The 14,809-nt window shown below is 36.3% G+C and overlaps 1 protein-coding gene across 3 annotated transcripts in view; it reads right to left on the bottom strand.

Moving 5' to 3' along the window:
* TENM1 (teneurin transmembrane protein 1) overlaps positions 1 to 14,809 on the bottom strand; it is a 795,125-nt gene that overhangs the window by 274,800 nt on the left and 505,516 nt on the right. For all 3 annotated transcript variants that reach the window (XM_072816870.1, XM_072816872.1, XM_072816871.1), the window contains one exon: positions 3,892 to 4,044. In XM_072816870.1, coding sequence (XP_072672971.1) covers positions 3,892 to 4,044 — 153 coding nt within the window. The remainder of the gene's footprint in view (positions 1 to 3,891; positions 4,045 to 14,809) is intronic.

Below are 14,809 nucleotides of genomic sequence, written 5' to 3'. Positions count from 1 at the left end.
AATAGCCTGAATAGAATCAATTTCCCTACCTATTCAGTCTTTGCCTTTGATACTTCCTTAGAAAATCTCTTGAGCAATTTATATGTTTAGTTTGTGTTATATTATTTCAGTAATAGATGAGGGAACAGAAGAGTTGGAATCAAATGTCCTCTGTTCTAGTTCAGATCTTTCTGTGTGTTCTTGACCCTTCTGGATCTCCATTTCTTCATCTTTAAAAAAAGACATTGGATTTGATAATGTTCAAGATTTTAACATTCCATATTAGTTGATAAATTACACCGTAATTGTTTTTAGTTCAATTTATGTATGTGACATGACTCAGGCCTGTGACTAAGTCCTTTACTTTTTTCTACTGCCTGCTCTGTTTAAAGTAGTCGTTACATAATGTTTATTAGTTAAGAGAAAGAGTTGAGTAGTCTGTAAGCCTCTAAGGTAGTAGGGGATGTTTTAGTATAATACCTTCAATTCTATAAATGTTTATCGAACAACCGACAGCTGGTTTTCCTGGTAGGTTCCAATATGTGATTGTGACTTATGTCTTCTTTTCAAATTAAATTCAAATTATTCAAATAAGTTTCAAAAATAAAATGTTAGCATATGAAATGTCTATAATCAAATATTCTGTTTTCTTTCATTTGGAAAACTAAGTGGTGAGAAAGTTCTTTAATCTCCTAAGGAGAAGCAGATATATATAACTACTGTTAATGGGGAACCAATGCCAGTAGAAATTGATTTTTTTTACAGTGATGTTCTATTTATCCATCACTTAGATGATAAAGATGATAATTACAAAATGATAGATATTGAATTGTTAAGGAAAGAGAGATCAAACTTTAAAAAGAGAAAATATCTAAATTCCAAGGAGGCCATCATTTGTGGAAAAGCTGATAGTTCAAGAGCAGGATCTACAGTACCTACTGGGATGTCACTAAACTAATGGGATGTACCCTCTCAAGGTAATTTTCCAACAATTTGGTCCAATTATAATTACTGCTAAATTAAACAACGTGCCTGGCATTGTGCTTTACAACCATTATCTCACTTGTTCTTTACAACCAGCTTATGAGACAGGTACTATTATTATCATCTCCCTGTTGCAGATAAGGATATTACTTCAGCAGGGTTATATCAATTCATTGCCTGAGGTTGGAGAGTCAGGAAATGACACAGTATTCAAAGCCAGATCTGTCTGACTCCAGAGTCCAGGCTCTTAACCACAGTGCTACATTGCCCAATCCTCTAGGAAAGTGAGGAAAATAATGTAAAAAGGATTATCTGGTTTTTAGTTTTATATTTTAATGCATACAGCATCATTAAGACAAGCTTCTACAACTGTATTTATGGGGTATGTGATGTCCAGAAAATCATAAAAGGATACAGCTGACCAGTTGAAAATATCCTTCTAGGTATATTACATCTTCTGCAACATTTGGTTTAGTATACACATGGCATTATAAAACAGGAACTATGTTTTTACTTGGTGAGTGATATGCAGTAAAGACCTAATACAGCAGAACTATGATGTGCAGTTACAGTTAAGGTTTTGTTCTGACTGACATAAAAAGTCAATCTAAGATAACAACTTGGTATATATGGCACCAGCCCTTAATGATTTTTCTTAATAAAGTATTAAATTGAAATTGAACTTGGTTTGGCCTGTTTGTTGTTATAATTGAGCAGAAACTTAAAAAAACATTTTTTCATTTATGAAATTTGTTATAACACATGAAAAGATAGCTGTCTAGAATTTTTCTAAAATCTATCACAAATAGACCCTGGTGCTTTGCTATCATTGTGTAAAGTGTCTTTTGTGGTTTTCATATATCTTTCATGTGTAGATTTCAGTACAGTGTAGAGACAAGGCTCCAAAATCAGACCACCAGTTTCTAGATCTGTGGCCTTGGGCAAGTCGCCTAAACTCTCTGTGCCTCTGTTTTCTTATTTGGAAAATGAGGGCCATAATGTTGCCTTCATAATATAAGATACATTAAGTGTCTGGAGCAATTTTTGGCACATGGCTAATTGTGCAATAACTTTCAGTCATCATCATCAAACTACTACTAACCCTTGAACAATGATGGAGTTAGTTGTGCTGATCCCCTCCCTCTCAATCCCATACTGTCAAAAATCCTTGTATAACTTGTGACTCCCCCCAAATTTAACTACTAATAGTCTACTGTTAGCCAGAAGCCTTATCAATAACATAAACAGTGAATTAATACATATTTTGTATGTTACATGTAATATATACTAGGTTCGTACAATAAAGTAAGCTAGAGAAAAGAAATGTTATTAAGAAAATCATAAAGAAGAGAAAATATATTTACAGTCCTGTGCTGTATTTATTGGAAAAAGTCTGTAGAGAAGAGGACCTGTGCAATTCAAACCCGTGTTGTTCAAGGGTCAACTGTACTTTGTGGAAGGGAATTACAGATATCTGAATAAGAGTAAACAAATGAATATGCTCTGGTGATGACTATGTGATCACCTTCTGTCTAGCATGCTTCATTTTTCCTCGAACAGATAATTCAGGATTTTCCAGTGTGAATGGCAAGAAACCCCTAGGCACCAAATGGTGGCTTTTGTACTTACAGAAATAAAGGAATCAAAGAGTAGGAAAGAAGGTAAGAGAGAAAAAGCCCATGTCCAAGTGCACGTAGACCCTTCTCTCTGTTATTTCTGACCCTCTGCCCCTCTCAGCAGCAACAATGGAATTGCTGGGAAAGGTCAGCCAAGGCTAGAGACAGTATTTCTAAATGAGGACGTAAAGCAAACCGCATTGTGAATCAAAAACTAGGACAAATCATAATGTTTTCCTGAAACCTAAGCATGAGTTTTTACTGAAGCATAGTCCAAAATAGAATTACATCTTCAAAATCAAACAAAAACAAAACAGCAAACCCTACCAATAACCCCGCAAAGAAACTTAAAACACAAGTAAAGATTAGTAATTCAAACAACTACAAAACAAAATAGCTTGTTTTGGCAACTAACCAGCCGAAATAAGACTGTCTTATCACCCTCATAAAATTGTAAGTTTCTTGAGGGCAAGGTTTGGGTCATTCATTCATTCATCTGTTTATATGTGATCTCCTAAAAATATTTAGGACTGTACTGGCTCTATATTGTGTTTTCAATTTCTGCTTTTGGAATTGACATCCTGAAATTGTACATTGTTTGAGTCCCTGTGTGCTGAATCCTATTTCAAGAGAAATAATAATACAAACTTTCAGCTATTTTTAATACCTGTATATCGAGACTAAGATCATTCAATGTGAATAAGATGTTAGGAGTGGTGGTACTGTGACATTTATTGTAAATAAGTCAGGTAGTTCAAGCTTATGTTGGTTAAATTGAACAATTCAGTACTCAAAGTATTTTTTCCTTTTCTCCAACTGGGAAGAATTCATGTTTCCCAACTAGAAAAAAATTCATGTTCCCCCACTTTGACATAAACATTCACCCTTATATTAAGCATAAAAGGCTTTTTCTTATTATAAACAGAAGAAATTTCCATATACCCTTTGTAAAATGTTATATATAAATGCTGGGCTTGGACACAGAGAACTTAATCAAAATCCCATGTTGCTTCAGGGTAGTTATATGCGAAATGCAATTTCCATTGTATTGAAACCTCCATCCTGTAAATATTTATCTATTTTCAAAATTGCCTACATATTTGAAAAGTTTAATTGGTTTATACTCAAGGCACGAAAGGAAAATTTGCTTTCATAAGACATTTACATGTATTTATTCTGTCCACGTAGAGTACTTCCTTTGAGTGATCATGAAATCTAATGTGAAGTGAAACCATCCCAGCTTTGGTTCTAATGACCAAATTAGAAGAAAAGTAATCAATAGTCAATAAATCAATCATTTTGATCACTGTACCTTTTTTCTCTGATTTATCGGAAACTTTTCCTCCAATTGGAGAGTAAGTAGTATCCATGGATTCGGTCCCTCTGTTCCCTTTGCTAACTCCATTTTCATAGAGCTGTCCTTCAACTGGTTGCAACTGCCAAGTCAGGCCGAACAAATGTACTGCTGCAAGAAAACAAGCCATACATGAACTTATTCCAGACTTGCTGAGAAGGTCTCTAAACCAGCTGTTCCTTTTCACCTACAAATGCCATGACCAGTTTTCTTTTAGTTAGGCCAAGCAGCTTAGAGTTTATATCTACATCATACATGTAGTTACTTTTCTAAGGAGCCCATTGTTAAAATGTTGAGGCTATAGCTATCCCAGTGATAGCTGTTGGGGCATTAAGGAAGCAACTGCAATGGGATTAGATGCTGCTCCTCAACACCGTCAGCCCTTCCTTTCCCATTTCCCTTAGCTGTGGAACTCCACTTTGTATATGGAAACTGCAGAGTAATGGTGGACAGGCTATGGCGAGAACATGGGAGGCCTTTGCTATGGCTTTGTCTGATTCAATTCAATGCACCCAACGTTTCCTGAGTGCCTCGTGTGTATAAGGTCCTATGACAGCTGCTACAGATGTTAAAATAAAGATGCCCATTAGAGTAGGATTTGAAAATCATACAAGTATAAAATAACTATAATATAATGCAGAGTAATTGACATGATACAGGTTCAATTGCTATCAGAGGATTAAAAAATATCTGGGTTGATCAGAGTGCAGGAAAATGGGCACTCTCATATACCCTTCATGAGAGTATTTAAAAAATCATCTTTGTGGAGGGTAATGTGGCACCACTTATCAAAAAACCTTAAAATTTGGCTTACCTTTTAGCCCACAATTCCATTTTTATGAATTAATTATGAATGTGTACAAACTACAAGGCTATCCATTGTAACATTTAAAAACTAGTAGAAAGTTATGATCAATCTAAATATTCATCAAAAGGAGATTAATGAAATAACTGATGATATTATAAATAATACAAGATTACATTGCTATTAAATCATGTTACAGAAGACTATGAACTGGCATGGGAATAACTATGATGCATCAAATGAAAAACATCAGGCTACTAAACAGTATGAATAGCATGATCTATAATGTGTGTGTATAGATGTGTTGATGTCTGGAGACAGAAAGGGTTGGGACGATATGTAGCAGCATGTTCACAACAAGAGGGCTTATGAAGGGTTTTAATTTTCTTCTTTAGGACTTATGTATGGTCCATTCTTCTTATAATGAACATGGGCAATGTTTGCCAAATGGGGGAAAAGGAATTTTTGTTTTTTAAAAAAATGGTTTAGTCTCTCATTTCAAATAAAATAATCCTTACAAATTATAATTATTTTTTAACGATTTTATCTATTTATTCATGGATACACACACACACAGAGAGAGAGAGAGAGAGAGAGAGAGAGAGTGAGAGAGAGAGGCAGAGAGAGACAGAGAGAGAGAGAGAGAGAGAGAGGCAGAGACACAAGCAGGCTCCATGCAGGGAGCCCGATGCGGGACCGGATTCTGGCTCTCTAGGATCACTCCCAGGGCCAAAAGCGGCACTAAACCACTAAGCCACCGGGGCTGCCCTTTACAAATTATTATTATTTTTTTACAAATTATTTTTAAAAATAAAAGAAGTGATTTATTTTCTGATGGTTGTGGCTAGGACATTCAGTGCTATGTTAAATAACAGTGGTGAGAATGGAATCCGGGTATGGGTCCTGATTGTAGAGTAAAAGCTGTTTTTCCTCACTGAGGATGATATTACCTATGGGTTTCCGTATATGGCCTTTACTATGTTGAGGTATGCTCCCTCTAAACCTACATTGTTGAGGGCTTTTATCATGAATGGATGTTGTACTTTGTCAGATGCTTTTTCTGCATCTTTTGACATGGTCATACGGTTCTTATCGTTTTACTAATGTGGTATATCATATTGATTAATTTGTAAATGTTGAACCACCCTTGCAACCCAGGAATAAAATATCACCTAACACCTGTCAGAATGGCTAAAATCAACAACATAAGAAACAACAAATGTTGGAGAGGATGTGGAGAAAGGGAAACCCTCCAAACTGCTGGTGGGAATGCAAACTGGGGCAGCCACTCTGGAAGACAGTATGGAGTTTCCTCAACAAGTTAAAACTAGAACCCTACAATCCAGCAATTGCAGTACTGAGTATTTACCCCCAAAATACAAAAACACTAATTCAAAGGGATACATGCAATCCCATGTTTAAATTATTTACATTATTCACAACAGCCAAATCATGGAAATAGCCCATGTCCATCAACTGATGGATAAAGGAGATGTGATATAGATATAGATATGATAGAATACTACTCAGTCATAAAAAGAATGAAATCTCGCATTTGCCAAGACATGGATGGAGCTAGAGAGTATAATGCTAAACAAAATAAGTCGGTCAGAGAAACAAATATCATGATTTCATTCATATGTGGAATTTAAGAAAAAGAACAAATGAGCAAAGGGAAAAGATGAGAGGGAGGCAAACCAAGAAACAGACTCTTAAGCACAGAGAACAAACTGATGACTACCAGAGAGGAGGTAAGGGGTGTGGGTCAAATAGGTGATGGAGATTAAGGAGGGCACTTGTGATGATCACCAGGTTTTGTGTGGAAGTATTGAATTGCAATATTGCACACCTGAAACTAATATTACACTGTATGCTAACTACCTGGAATTAAAATAAAAACTTAAAAAAAGAAGTGGTTTAAAAGAACAACAGATTAAAATTGGCTTGGCTGATCAGGGATGCTTTAATGAAATAGGATTAGAGATGTACCTTGAAAAATGTGTAGGGTTTTGACAGGTGACAGCAATGGGTAGAGTGAGGGGGCAGGCTGAATAAAGCACGAAGTTGAAAAGCACAGCATGTATTTGGGGCAAAGGAAGTGGCTGGGGTTGGCTGGAGTATAATTATGTATAGATGGTAGTGGAAGTTAGGGCTCAAAGGGAGGATTAGGACCATATTGTGGAGAACATTGAATGCCACACTTAGATATTTGAATTCAATTTATTAGGCAGCAGGGAGGCATTGCTATTTTCTGAGCAAATGAGTGTTATGATCAGTTTTCTTTAGGAAGATTAATTTGATAGCAATGGGGAGCACTGATGATTTCTAGGTAAAGAAATGATATCATCAGAGCACCCTTTGCGGAAAGATAAATCCAATACTAGTGTGGAGAACGATGAATTGGAGGCCCAAAGAGTTGGCAAGAACACAAATTGGGATGGCACTGCAATAATCTAGGTGAGAAATAATGAGCGTCTCCATTAGGGCAGTGGCAATGGGAATGCAAAGAAGGCAATTCCTTAAGGAGAAATTGCATAAATATCTTCTCAGGGTTTGCCAACTAGTTGTGCGTGTGCGTGTGTGTGTGTGTGTTTGTGTGCGTGCGTGCGCGTATGTGAGTACCTGCATGCACACATGTTAGTGTGCTGAGGGCAAGAATAGAAAAAAAGGAGGGAAAAGGAGAACTCTAAGGTTTAGGTTTTGAGCCTGAGTACCTGAAAGCACAGTGCAAGGATTAACAGAGTTAAGGGATTCTTCACTTAGCCAGCACTAGCTACAGATAACTGATGCGGCAGACGTGTTTGTTGAATGACTATTTGGTTTGGGGCAGGATGGGGTGATGGGAGAAATATAATGAGTTCACCTTTGGAGGTGCTGGGTTCTACACACCAATGGGCTATCCAGATAGTCGTGTTCAACATAGGAGTTTTGGAGGTTTGAAGTTCTGGTGAAGCATTAAGGCTAGAACCAGACTGTGGAATCATGGAAGCACAGAGGCAACAGCTGACACTGAGAGTAAATGAGGTCACCGAGGGCAGATAATGTTGGAAGAAAACAATAATTAGGACAGGATCTGGGGAAATCCTTTTATCTGTTTTCTCATTGCAATTTTAAACATCAACCACATCTTACCGAAAGGAAAAAAAAACGTGGATCTGTTCATAATCCATCTAACATTTTCCTTTATGTTCCTTAGGCAGAGTGAAAGGGGCTAATTTGTATGTCTAATACTCATATATAGTATATGGATTAGCAACCGAGAACAGGAAAGCTAGCCAGATAGCCTATTTAAAAATCATTCATCCACTTTTAGTTGGAGCTAGAGATTTCTAACACCTACCTCCTAATTTATCCTTAAAACTTTTAAGCATTTAATTGGTTTCTACCCTTTTCTTTGGATTAAGGCCAGTACTGCCTGATGAATTTCTCTTGCAATTATTGGAAACCACTGAAACTCAAATGATCATTATTCTGAGTAAGGTACAGTATGGCAAAAGACATAAAGTATGGTTGGTTTAACATACTCCAATTAAAGGGGTTTATTAGTTTTTAAAGAAAATTTTGTCTACTCTGTTCCCCAAATAATGTGAATATGATGGATGTTAAAAGCCATATTGAAAATGTGTTGGATTCCCTTGGTTCAGTTACTGTTGTGAAATTAGATTGGCCATAAGGAACAAAAGGCATAGTAGTTTTGATTTTGAAGATCAAGGAGGATAGTTTATATACTTTAAGTTAAATCCATGTCTTGAGGACACTCAAAAATGACAGAGAAAATGCTTGTGCTGAGAATCACTTCAAAATAATAAGGCAAAGGATTAATTTTTCACCATCAAGTGGAATGGACTACTTCCAACCAATCAAGACAGACAAAGAGGTGTGGGCACATTTAGTAGAATATTCTTTGAGAGTAGTGAAGCTTTATCATTTTTTGAGTTTACTTTGTCTTTTCCAGGCAATAATCATTTTGTGATATGTATTTGTATGAATACATAATGCAAGTTAATTTACTTGCTACAGGTTATGGGTACCAAAGCAAGGCTACTTGGTCTTTTTTTCTCCTCCAAACTGAACTTCCATATGCTGATTTGAGAAAGGAAGTCAGAAAGTATGTGGAGGGTAGACTAAGGTAACCAACTCCAGTCTTTGAGTTCTGTTAGAAATAAGTAATATTTTGTTCGTACTAAGACCAATAGATAAAATTATGTTGGCCTTTGGGACATACCAATACTAGAAAGATATGGTGGTACTTCCTATGGGATGTTATTAATTCATTCAACAAATATCTACAAAGTATATGCTGGGCACATTGGGAACGTTGGGAAGACAGACAAAGGTAACAAAAATATTTGTCAGGACACCAGAGGTACTGGCTGACCAATATGGAATGGGATATAAACAACCAATATAGCCTCACCAGGACACACTGATTGCATATCAGCCTTGGATGCAGGATGAAGATACAGAATCCTGAGCTTCTAGAGGATCCCCATCCAGATCTATGCCACATATTTTTGGCCACAGTTTTGAGGCAAATCCCACAAATCCAAGTATAAACATTATAAGCCAACTGCTAGAATTAAGGGTATAACTAGTAATGAACACACTGGCAGTATTAAATTATATTCATAGCTTGATTCAACAAATATTTTTTTGCATGTCTACTTGTGCCAGGCACTGTTTTTCTAAGTTTACAGCAGTGAATAATCTCTACTTTCCCAGAACTCGTATGAATGGGTGGTGGGTTAAGACATGCAGGCAATGAATAAATATATGATATAATTAATATAATGTAGCTGTGTAGAAACAAAGAAGCAAATAAATGAAATAATGTCATGTAGTTATAAGTGCTATGAAGAAAAAAGTAAGACTGGTCAGGGAAGGCTTCTCGGAGGAGGTAATATTTGAGCCCAGTTTTGAATGAAGTGAAGCCATATGAATATTTAGTTGAACAACCTTTCAGGAGGAAGGAACAGCAATTACACAAAACTCTTAAGTTTTGTGTGTAATGTGTGAGGAACACTAAGGAGCCCAGTAGGAGTGAAGCTCAGTGAGGAAGACGAGTGGTAGGAAAACTTAAAGTGAAGGACTGTACCCATGATTCTGCTGTCTCTGTGCTCTAACCAACTTCACAAACTGGTCATTAATAAACATTACAAGTGAACAAAAGTAACAAAACTAAATCACACATACTGGAACATACACCTCCAAAAGAGCAATGCTAGTTCTAATACGTCTAATATAAGTACTCCTGATGCAAAGTCAAAGCTGTTTCTCTAAAGACATATATAAAAACAGACATCCTCAATGAGTAGGGGGACATCCCAGATCTGGGATGGAGACATTCTAGATCTCTCCAGGAGTACCAGTCCCATATAATACTTCACTGAAATTCAATGGCTGGACAGAATGTGTATGCCTATTCACATAGTCCAGGAATAATACCTTTTCAGCTTATTAAAAATAGCAGTCCCTAATGCTCTAGCAAATATTCCTTAAAACGGAATCCTGTATATTCGATAATTATTATCCTTCTTGGTTTATCCCATTGCAAAAAGCTATGCTCTGAAATTATAAATTTATTACAAAGGCAACAAATAGAATACCTCACAGTCCCCAATTGCCAAACTGGATCAACAACATTGGATCTCAAGGCAGGCTAACTTTAGGAGAATAAGCTCTTCTTAACTTGCACATTTCTTGAGGCTGAAAGCTCTGAATCTTTTTGCAGTTACTTCTCTGCATTCTCTGTTAGGATGTTGTTTTTTTTCTCTTAAATAAGATTGAAGGCCTCTATTAATATTTATAATTGATGCTGCTTCCTCATTCCATTCCCCTTCAAAAGGCAAAAATATTCACTTATAAGAGATACCATAGGAAATGTTCCAGAAGTAGATGCAGAAAATACACGCCAAATAACCTAGGTCTGTACTGTCCAACGCTGTAGCCACTTGCCACAAGTATTTGAAATGTGGTTAGTCATTAGTAGTTGAACACTTAATATGAAAGAAAAAAATAGAATATATCAAATTAATTTTTATACTGACTACATATTGAAATGACAATATTTCAGATATATATCAATTAAATAAAAATTTTAACTAATCCCAACTGGTTTTCTTTTACATTTTTAATGTGGCTACTATGAAATTTTAAATTACATATGTGGTTTGTTCTGTATTCTTATTGGCCAGTGCTGATCTTGACTATCTAGAACATGCCACAAAGAGATAGGATGTTTCTCTTTTAGCACCCTATCATAGGACCTACCATGTTATATTGAAGGTATCTATGTGTCTGCTTCATCATTATTAAAGTATTCAAAGGGTATGGCCCACATCTTCTTAATTTTTCTATCCCTGGTATCTAACTCAGTGCCTGGTAGTTAGGAAATACTCTACTTATACACTGCTGATGGGACTATAAAGTGGTAAGGGAGCTTTAGAAAGCAATTTTGTGATATAGGTAAAAATGTAAATTGGGAATGTCCCTTGGCCAAGGAATTCAACTTCCATGAATCTACTAAAGAAATCATATATAAGGGAAGCCTGGGTGGCTTAGTAGCTTAAGCATCTGCCTTTGACTCAGGTAATGATCTCAGGGTCCTGGGATCAAGCCCCACATTGGGCTCTCTGCTCAGTGGAGAGCCTGCTTCTCCCTCTCCCTCTGCCTCCCCCCACCACCACTTGTGTGTGTGCTCTCTCTCTCTTCCTCTACTCAAATAAATAAAATCTTTTCTTAAAAAAAGAAATAATCACTTAGGTGCATGAACAAGGAAATTCAACACAACACTGTCAATATAATGACTGTTAATATTGTAAAAAATATTAACATCTCTGAGAGTGGTATACCCATACTATGAAATCTTATGTAAGAATTAAAAGGACCGATATCAAGAGACTGTCAGATTGAAGGAAGCTAAGGAGACATGACAATTAAATACAATGTGGGATCCTAGATAGAATCCTAGAACAGAGAAAAAAGGAAAAACTGGAGAAAGCAGTATTAAACTCTGAGTTAATAGCATCATACCAATGTTAATTTCTTACTTTAATAATTGTACTATGGTTATGCAAGATGTTAATATTGGCAGCTGAGTGACAGGTACACAGAAATTCAGAGCTGCATCTGCCCACTTTTCTGTAAGTCTCAATTTATTTCAAAATGAAAACCCTCAAAAGGAAAAGAATAGATTCAGTGGTGTGCTGTAGCCAGCTAGTACTGATTTACAAGAGCCAACTGTGCACACATCTTCCTAATTCCACCTTCAGTGACTTCATGTTGGTAGTTGAAATCACCCATAGTGGGTTTATTAACAGTCCAAGAACCAGCAAACGTTGCAAATCATTTTTTTTTTTTTTTGCACAGAGAGCTGGTTGTTAAACATTTATCAGCATACCACTGGTTGACCTACACGTACTGACATGAAAAGAGCTCTAAGATTTGTATAAAAAAAATTGCAGAACAATGTATATCCAATGATCCTATTTTAGTAAAAAAAAATGTATCTCTTCATATATAAATACATACAAAGAGAACTGAAGGGATTATACCAAACCATTGATCTTTAGAGTGGGGAGCTGGAACTTAACATTTTCATAATAATGTTAGAGTCTTTTACAATGATAATGTATTCATGTATTGTTATATAATAAAAAAAATAGCAGGTGCTCAAAAAACTTTTTTTATTTTTTTAAAGATTATTTATTTGAGAGAGAGAGCAGGTAGGGAGGAGGGGCACAGGGAGAGGGAGAATCTCAAGCAGACTCTGATCAGCCACATACAGGGCTTGATCTCAGGATAGTGAAATCATGACCCGAGCCGAAACCAAGAGTTGGACACTTTACCGACTACACCACTCAAGTGCCCCATGCACAAACCTTTTGTTAAATCTGAATGAATAGATGCATTGTTTTGTTCATTCTCTTGTGTTACTATTCTTTCTAAAATAAAGCTTTTCTAAACAATTTAAAGCAGCAGAGCAATCCAGCAATTAAATAGGAAAAAAAATCCAAACACATAAAACATAAAACAGAACTCTTGATTGAAAGGGATTGGAGTTAGAAAACAGTTGCCCCCAAACTCCAAAGACATGGTTTGAAATCTACTAGTCTCAAAAATTATCCTCAAAATATCTGAACAGGAAAAATTTGGGTGCTTTTTTAAAAAATTATTTTATTTATTTATTAGAGACACACAGAGAGAGAGGCAAAGACATAGGCTGAGGGAGAAGCAGGCTGTCTGCAGGGAGCCCGATGTGGGACTCGATCCCAGGTCCCCAGGATCATGCCCTGAGCCAAAGGCAGAAGTTCAACCACTGAGCTACCCAGGTGTCCCAATTTGGGTGCTTTTAAGAACTTTATTTTGGCAGTTCAATGTACTGTAACACCTTTATTGCTATTGTCAGGACATATGAAACCTTTCATACTATTCAGCATCTTTCTGTATTTTGTGCCCATTCTCTTATAGATAATGTTAAAACCCACTTAACAGCAAGATAAATTGGGCTTTGATATCAAATACACAAGCAAACCTTGGATTCGCACTATGTGTAAGGCAAGCAGAACTTTGCTTTCAGGGAATTTATCTTGCACATCGGAATCTACACATATTCAGCTAAGGATGGTGTATCTATTTGTTGCAAGAATTTTTTTGACGTTACTTTCTAATTCTACTAAATAAACCTATTTGGAAAGTTTGAAACCTGTCTCACAAACAAAATCCTGCCCATAACAGATGATGTCATAAGTTTCAAGTCCTGCCAAGATAATTTGCTTTTCCTGTCAGCAATTCCCTCCCCCTCCCCCCTCCAGGCACAGCTTGCTTCATGTCCCTTCAGGCTAGGGAATGCTACTGCTTTTGCACTCTACTTCCAAAGCTTGTCAGAGCTACAGATCGACTTGTATGTTGAACAGTTCCCTTCCTGAAAAATATGCCAAGTACATTACTCAGATGGTGACCCCTGATGACTTTCAGGCTTTCAAGTTAACTCCTATGGGAAGCCATCTCACCAGACCGATAGTTCAGTGGACACCGTGTGAAGCTAGATGCTTCTGCAGTAAGGAACATCACTGCAGAAATAAATGCTATTTGACTTAAATGCTGTGACTGCTAACATTACAGAAACCAGGTTACCTTTCTACCTTAAAATAAATCCCATTTTCATTATATCAAACATCAAATTGGTATATGAGTGAACTATAGCTCTTTGATAAATTACCTTCAGATCTTGGTTTTATCCAGGTAATAACCAGATTACATGCAAGATTGAAAACCATTAGTTTTCAGAGAAGCATTTTTCAAGAACTAAATAAAGTAAGCAATGCATGTTTATTTATGGCATCTTACTTTTGCCTCAGCCTGTTTTATTCACGTTTTCTCTCTTTCTTTCCCCCTTAGGGTTATACGTATACATTTTCTACTAAAAATATCTGCACTTGCACTACCTCACGAACATAAATAAAACATACTTAACTGTTCCTTTTCAAAGTAATTTGAATGGAGTTAATATGGCTTTGAGGTCCCTCTCACACATTTTTGAAAGCCTGGAAAGCTGTCATGGTGGGGCTGGGTAAAACTTCCTTAGAAAGAAAGGACTTCACTAATTTAAATAAAAGAAGCAAAAAAAAAAAGTCAGTTTTCGTTGATCTGGTTTACATAACACATTTTGCAAATCTGCCATGGTGAAACAGTAAATTTCAATGCCAAATGAAGAAAAGATTGAGGTGGTAAAACACAGGAACCGAGGACACCTTTCTTGTTGAGCCTCATGGCTTGAAACCCTACCTTTACTTTCCTAAATGAAATGAATTATTCTGTATTGCAGCATACGATTTTTTTCTTTTTAGCCTTAGTATGGTCCTAGTTTTATATCCAGTATCAAGGCTAGAAAAGATTCTATCAAGGTAATAAATCATTTTAATATCCCAGTTCTATATTATAGTATCTTAAAACTTTCATTTACTATGTATTTTATATTTTCCATTCCCAGGCTCCAGCAATATTTATAAATAACATGTCTATTTGGGTATCTTATCACAGGTGTAATATATGATCTCCATTTGCAGTTGC

Source organism: Canis lupus, chromosome X (genome assembly GCF_048164855.1).
Source record: "Canis lupus baileyi chromosome X, mCanLup2.hap1, whole genome shotgun sequence".
Taxonomy (NCBI): Eukaryota; Metazoa; Chordata; class Mammalia; order Carnivora; family Canidae; genus Canis; species Canis lupus.
Note: the sequence above shows the minus strand (reverse complement) of the source record. Positions and strands in the feature narration are given on the sequence as shown.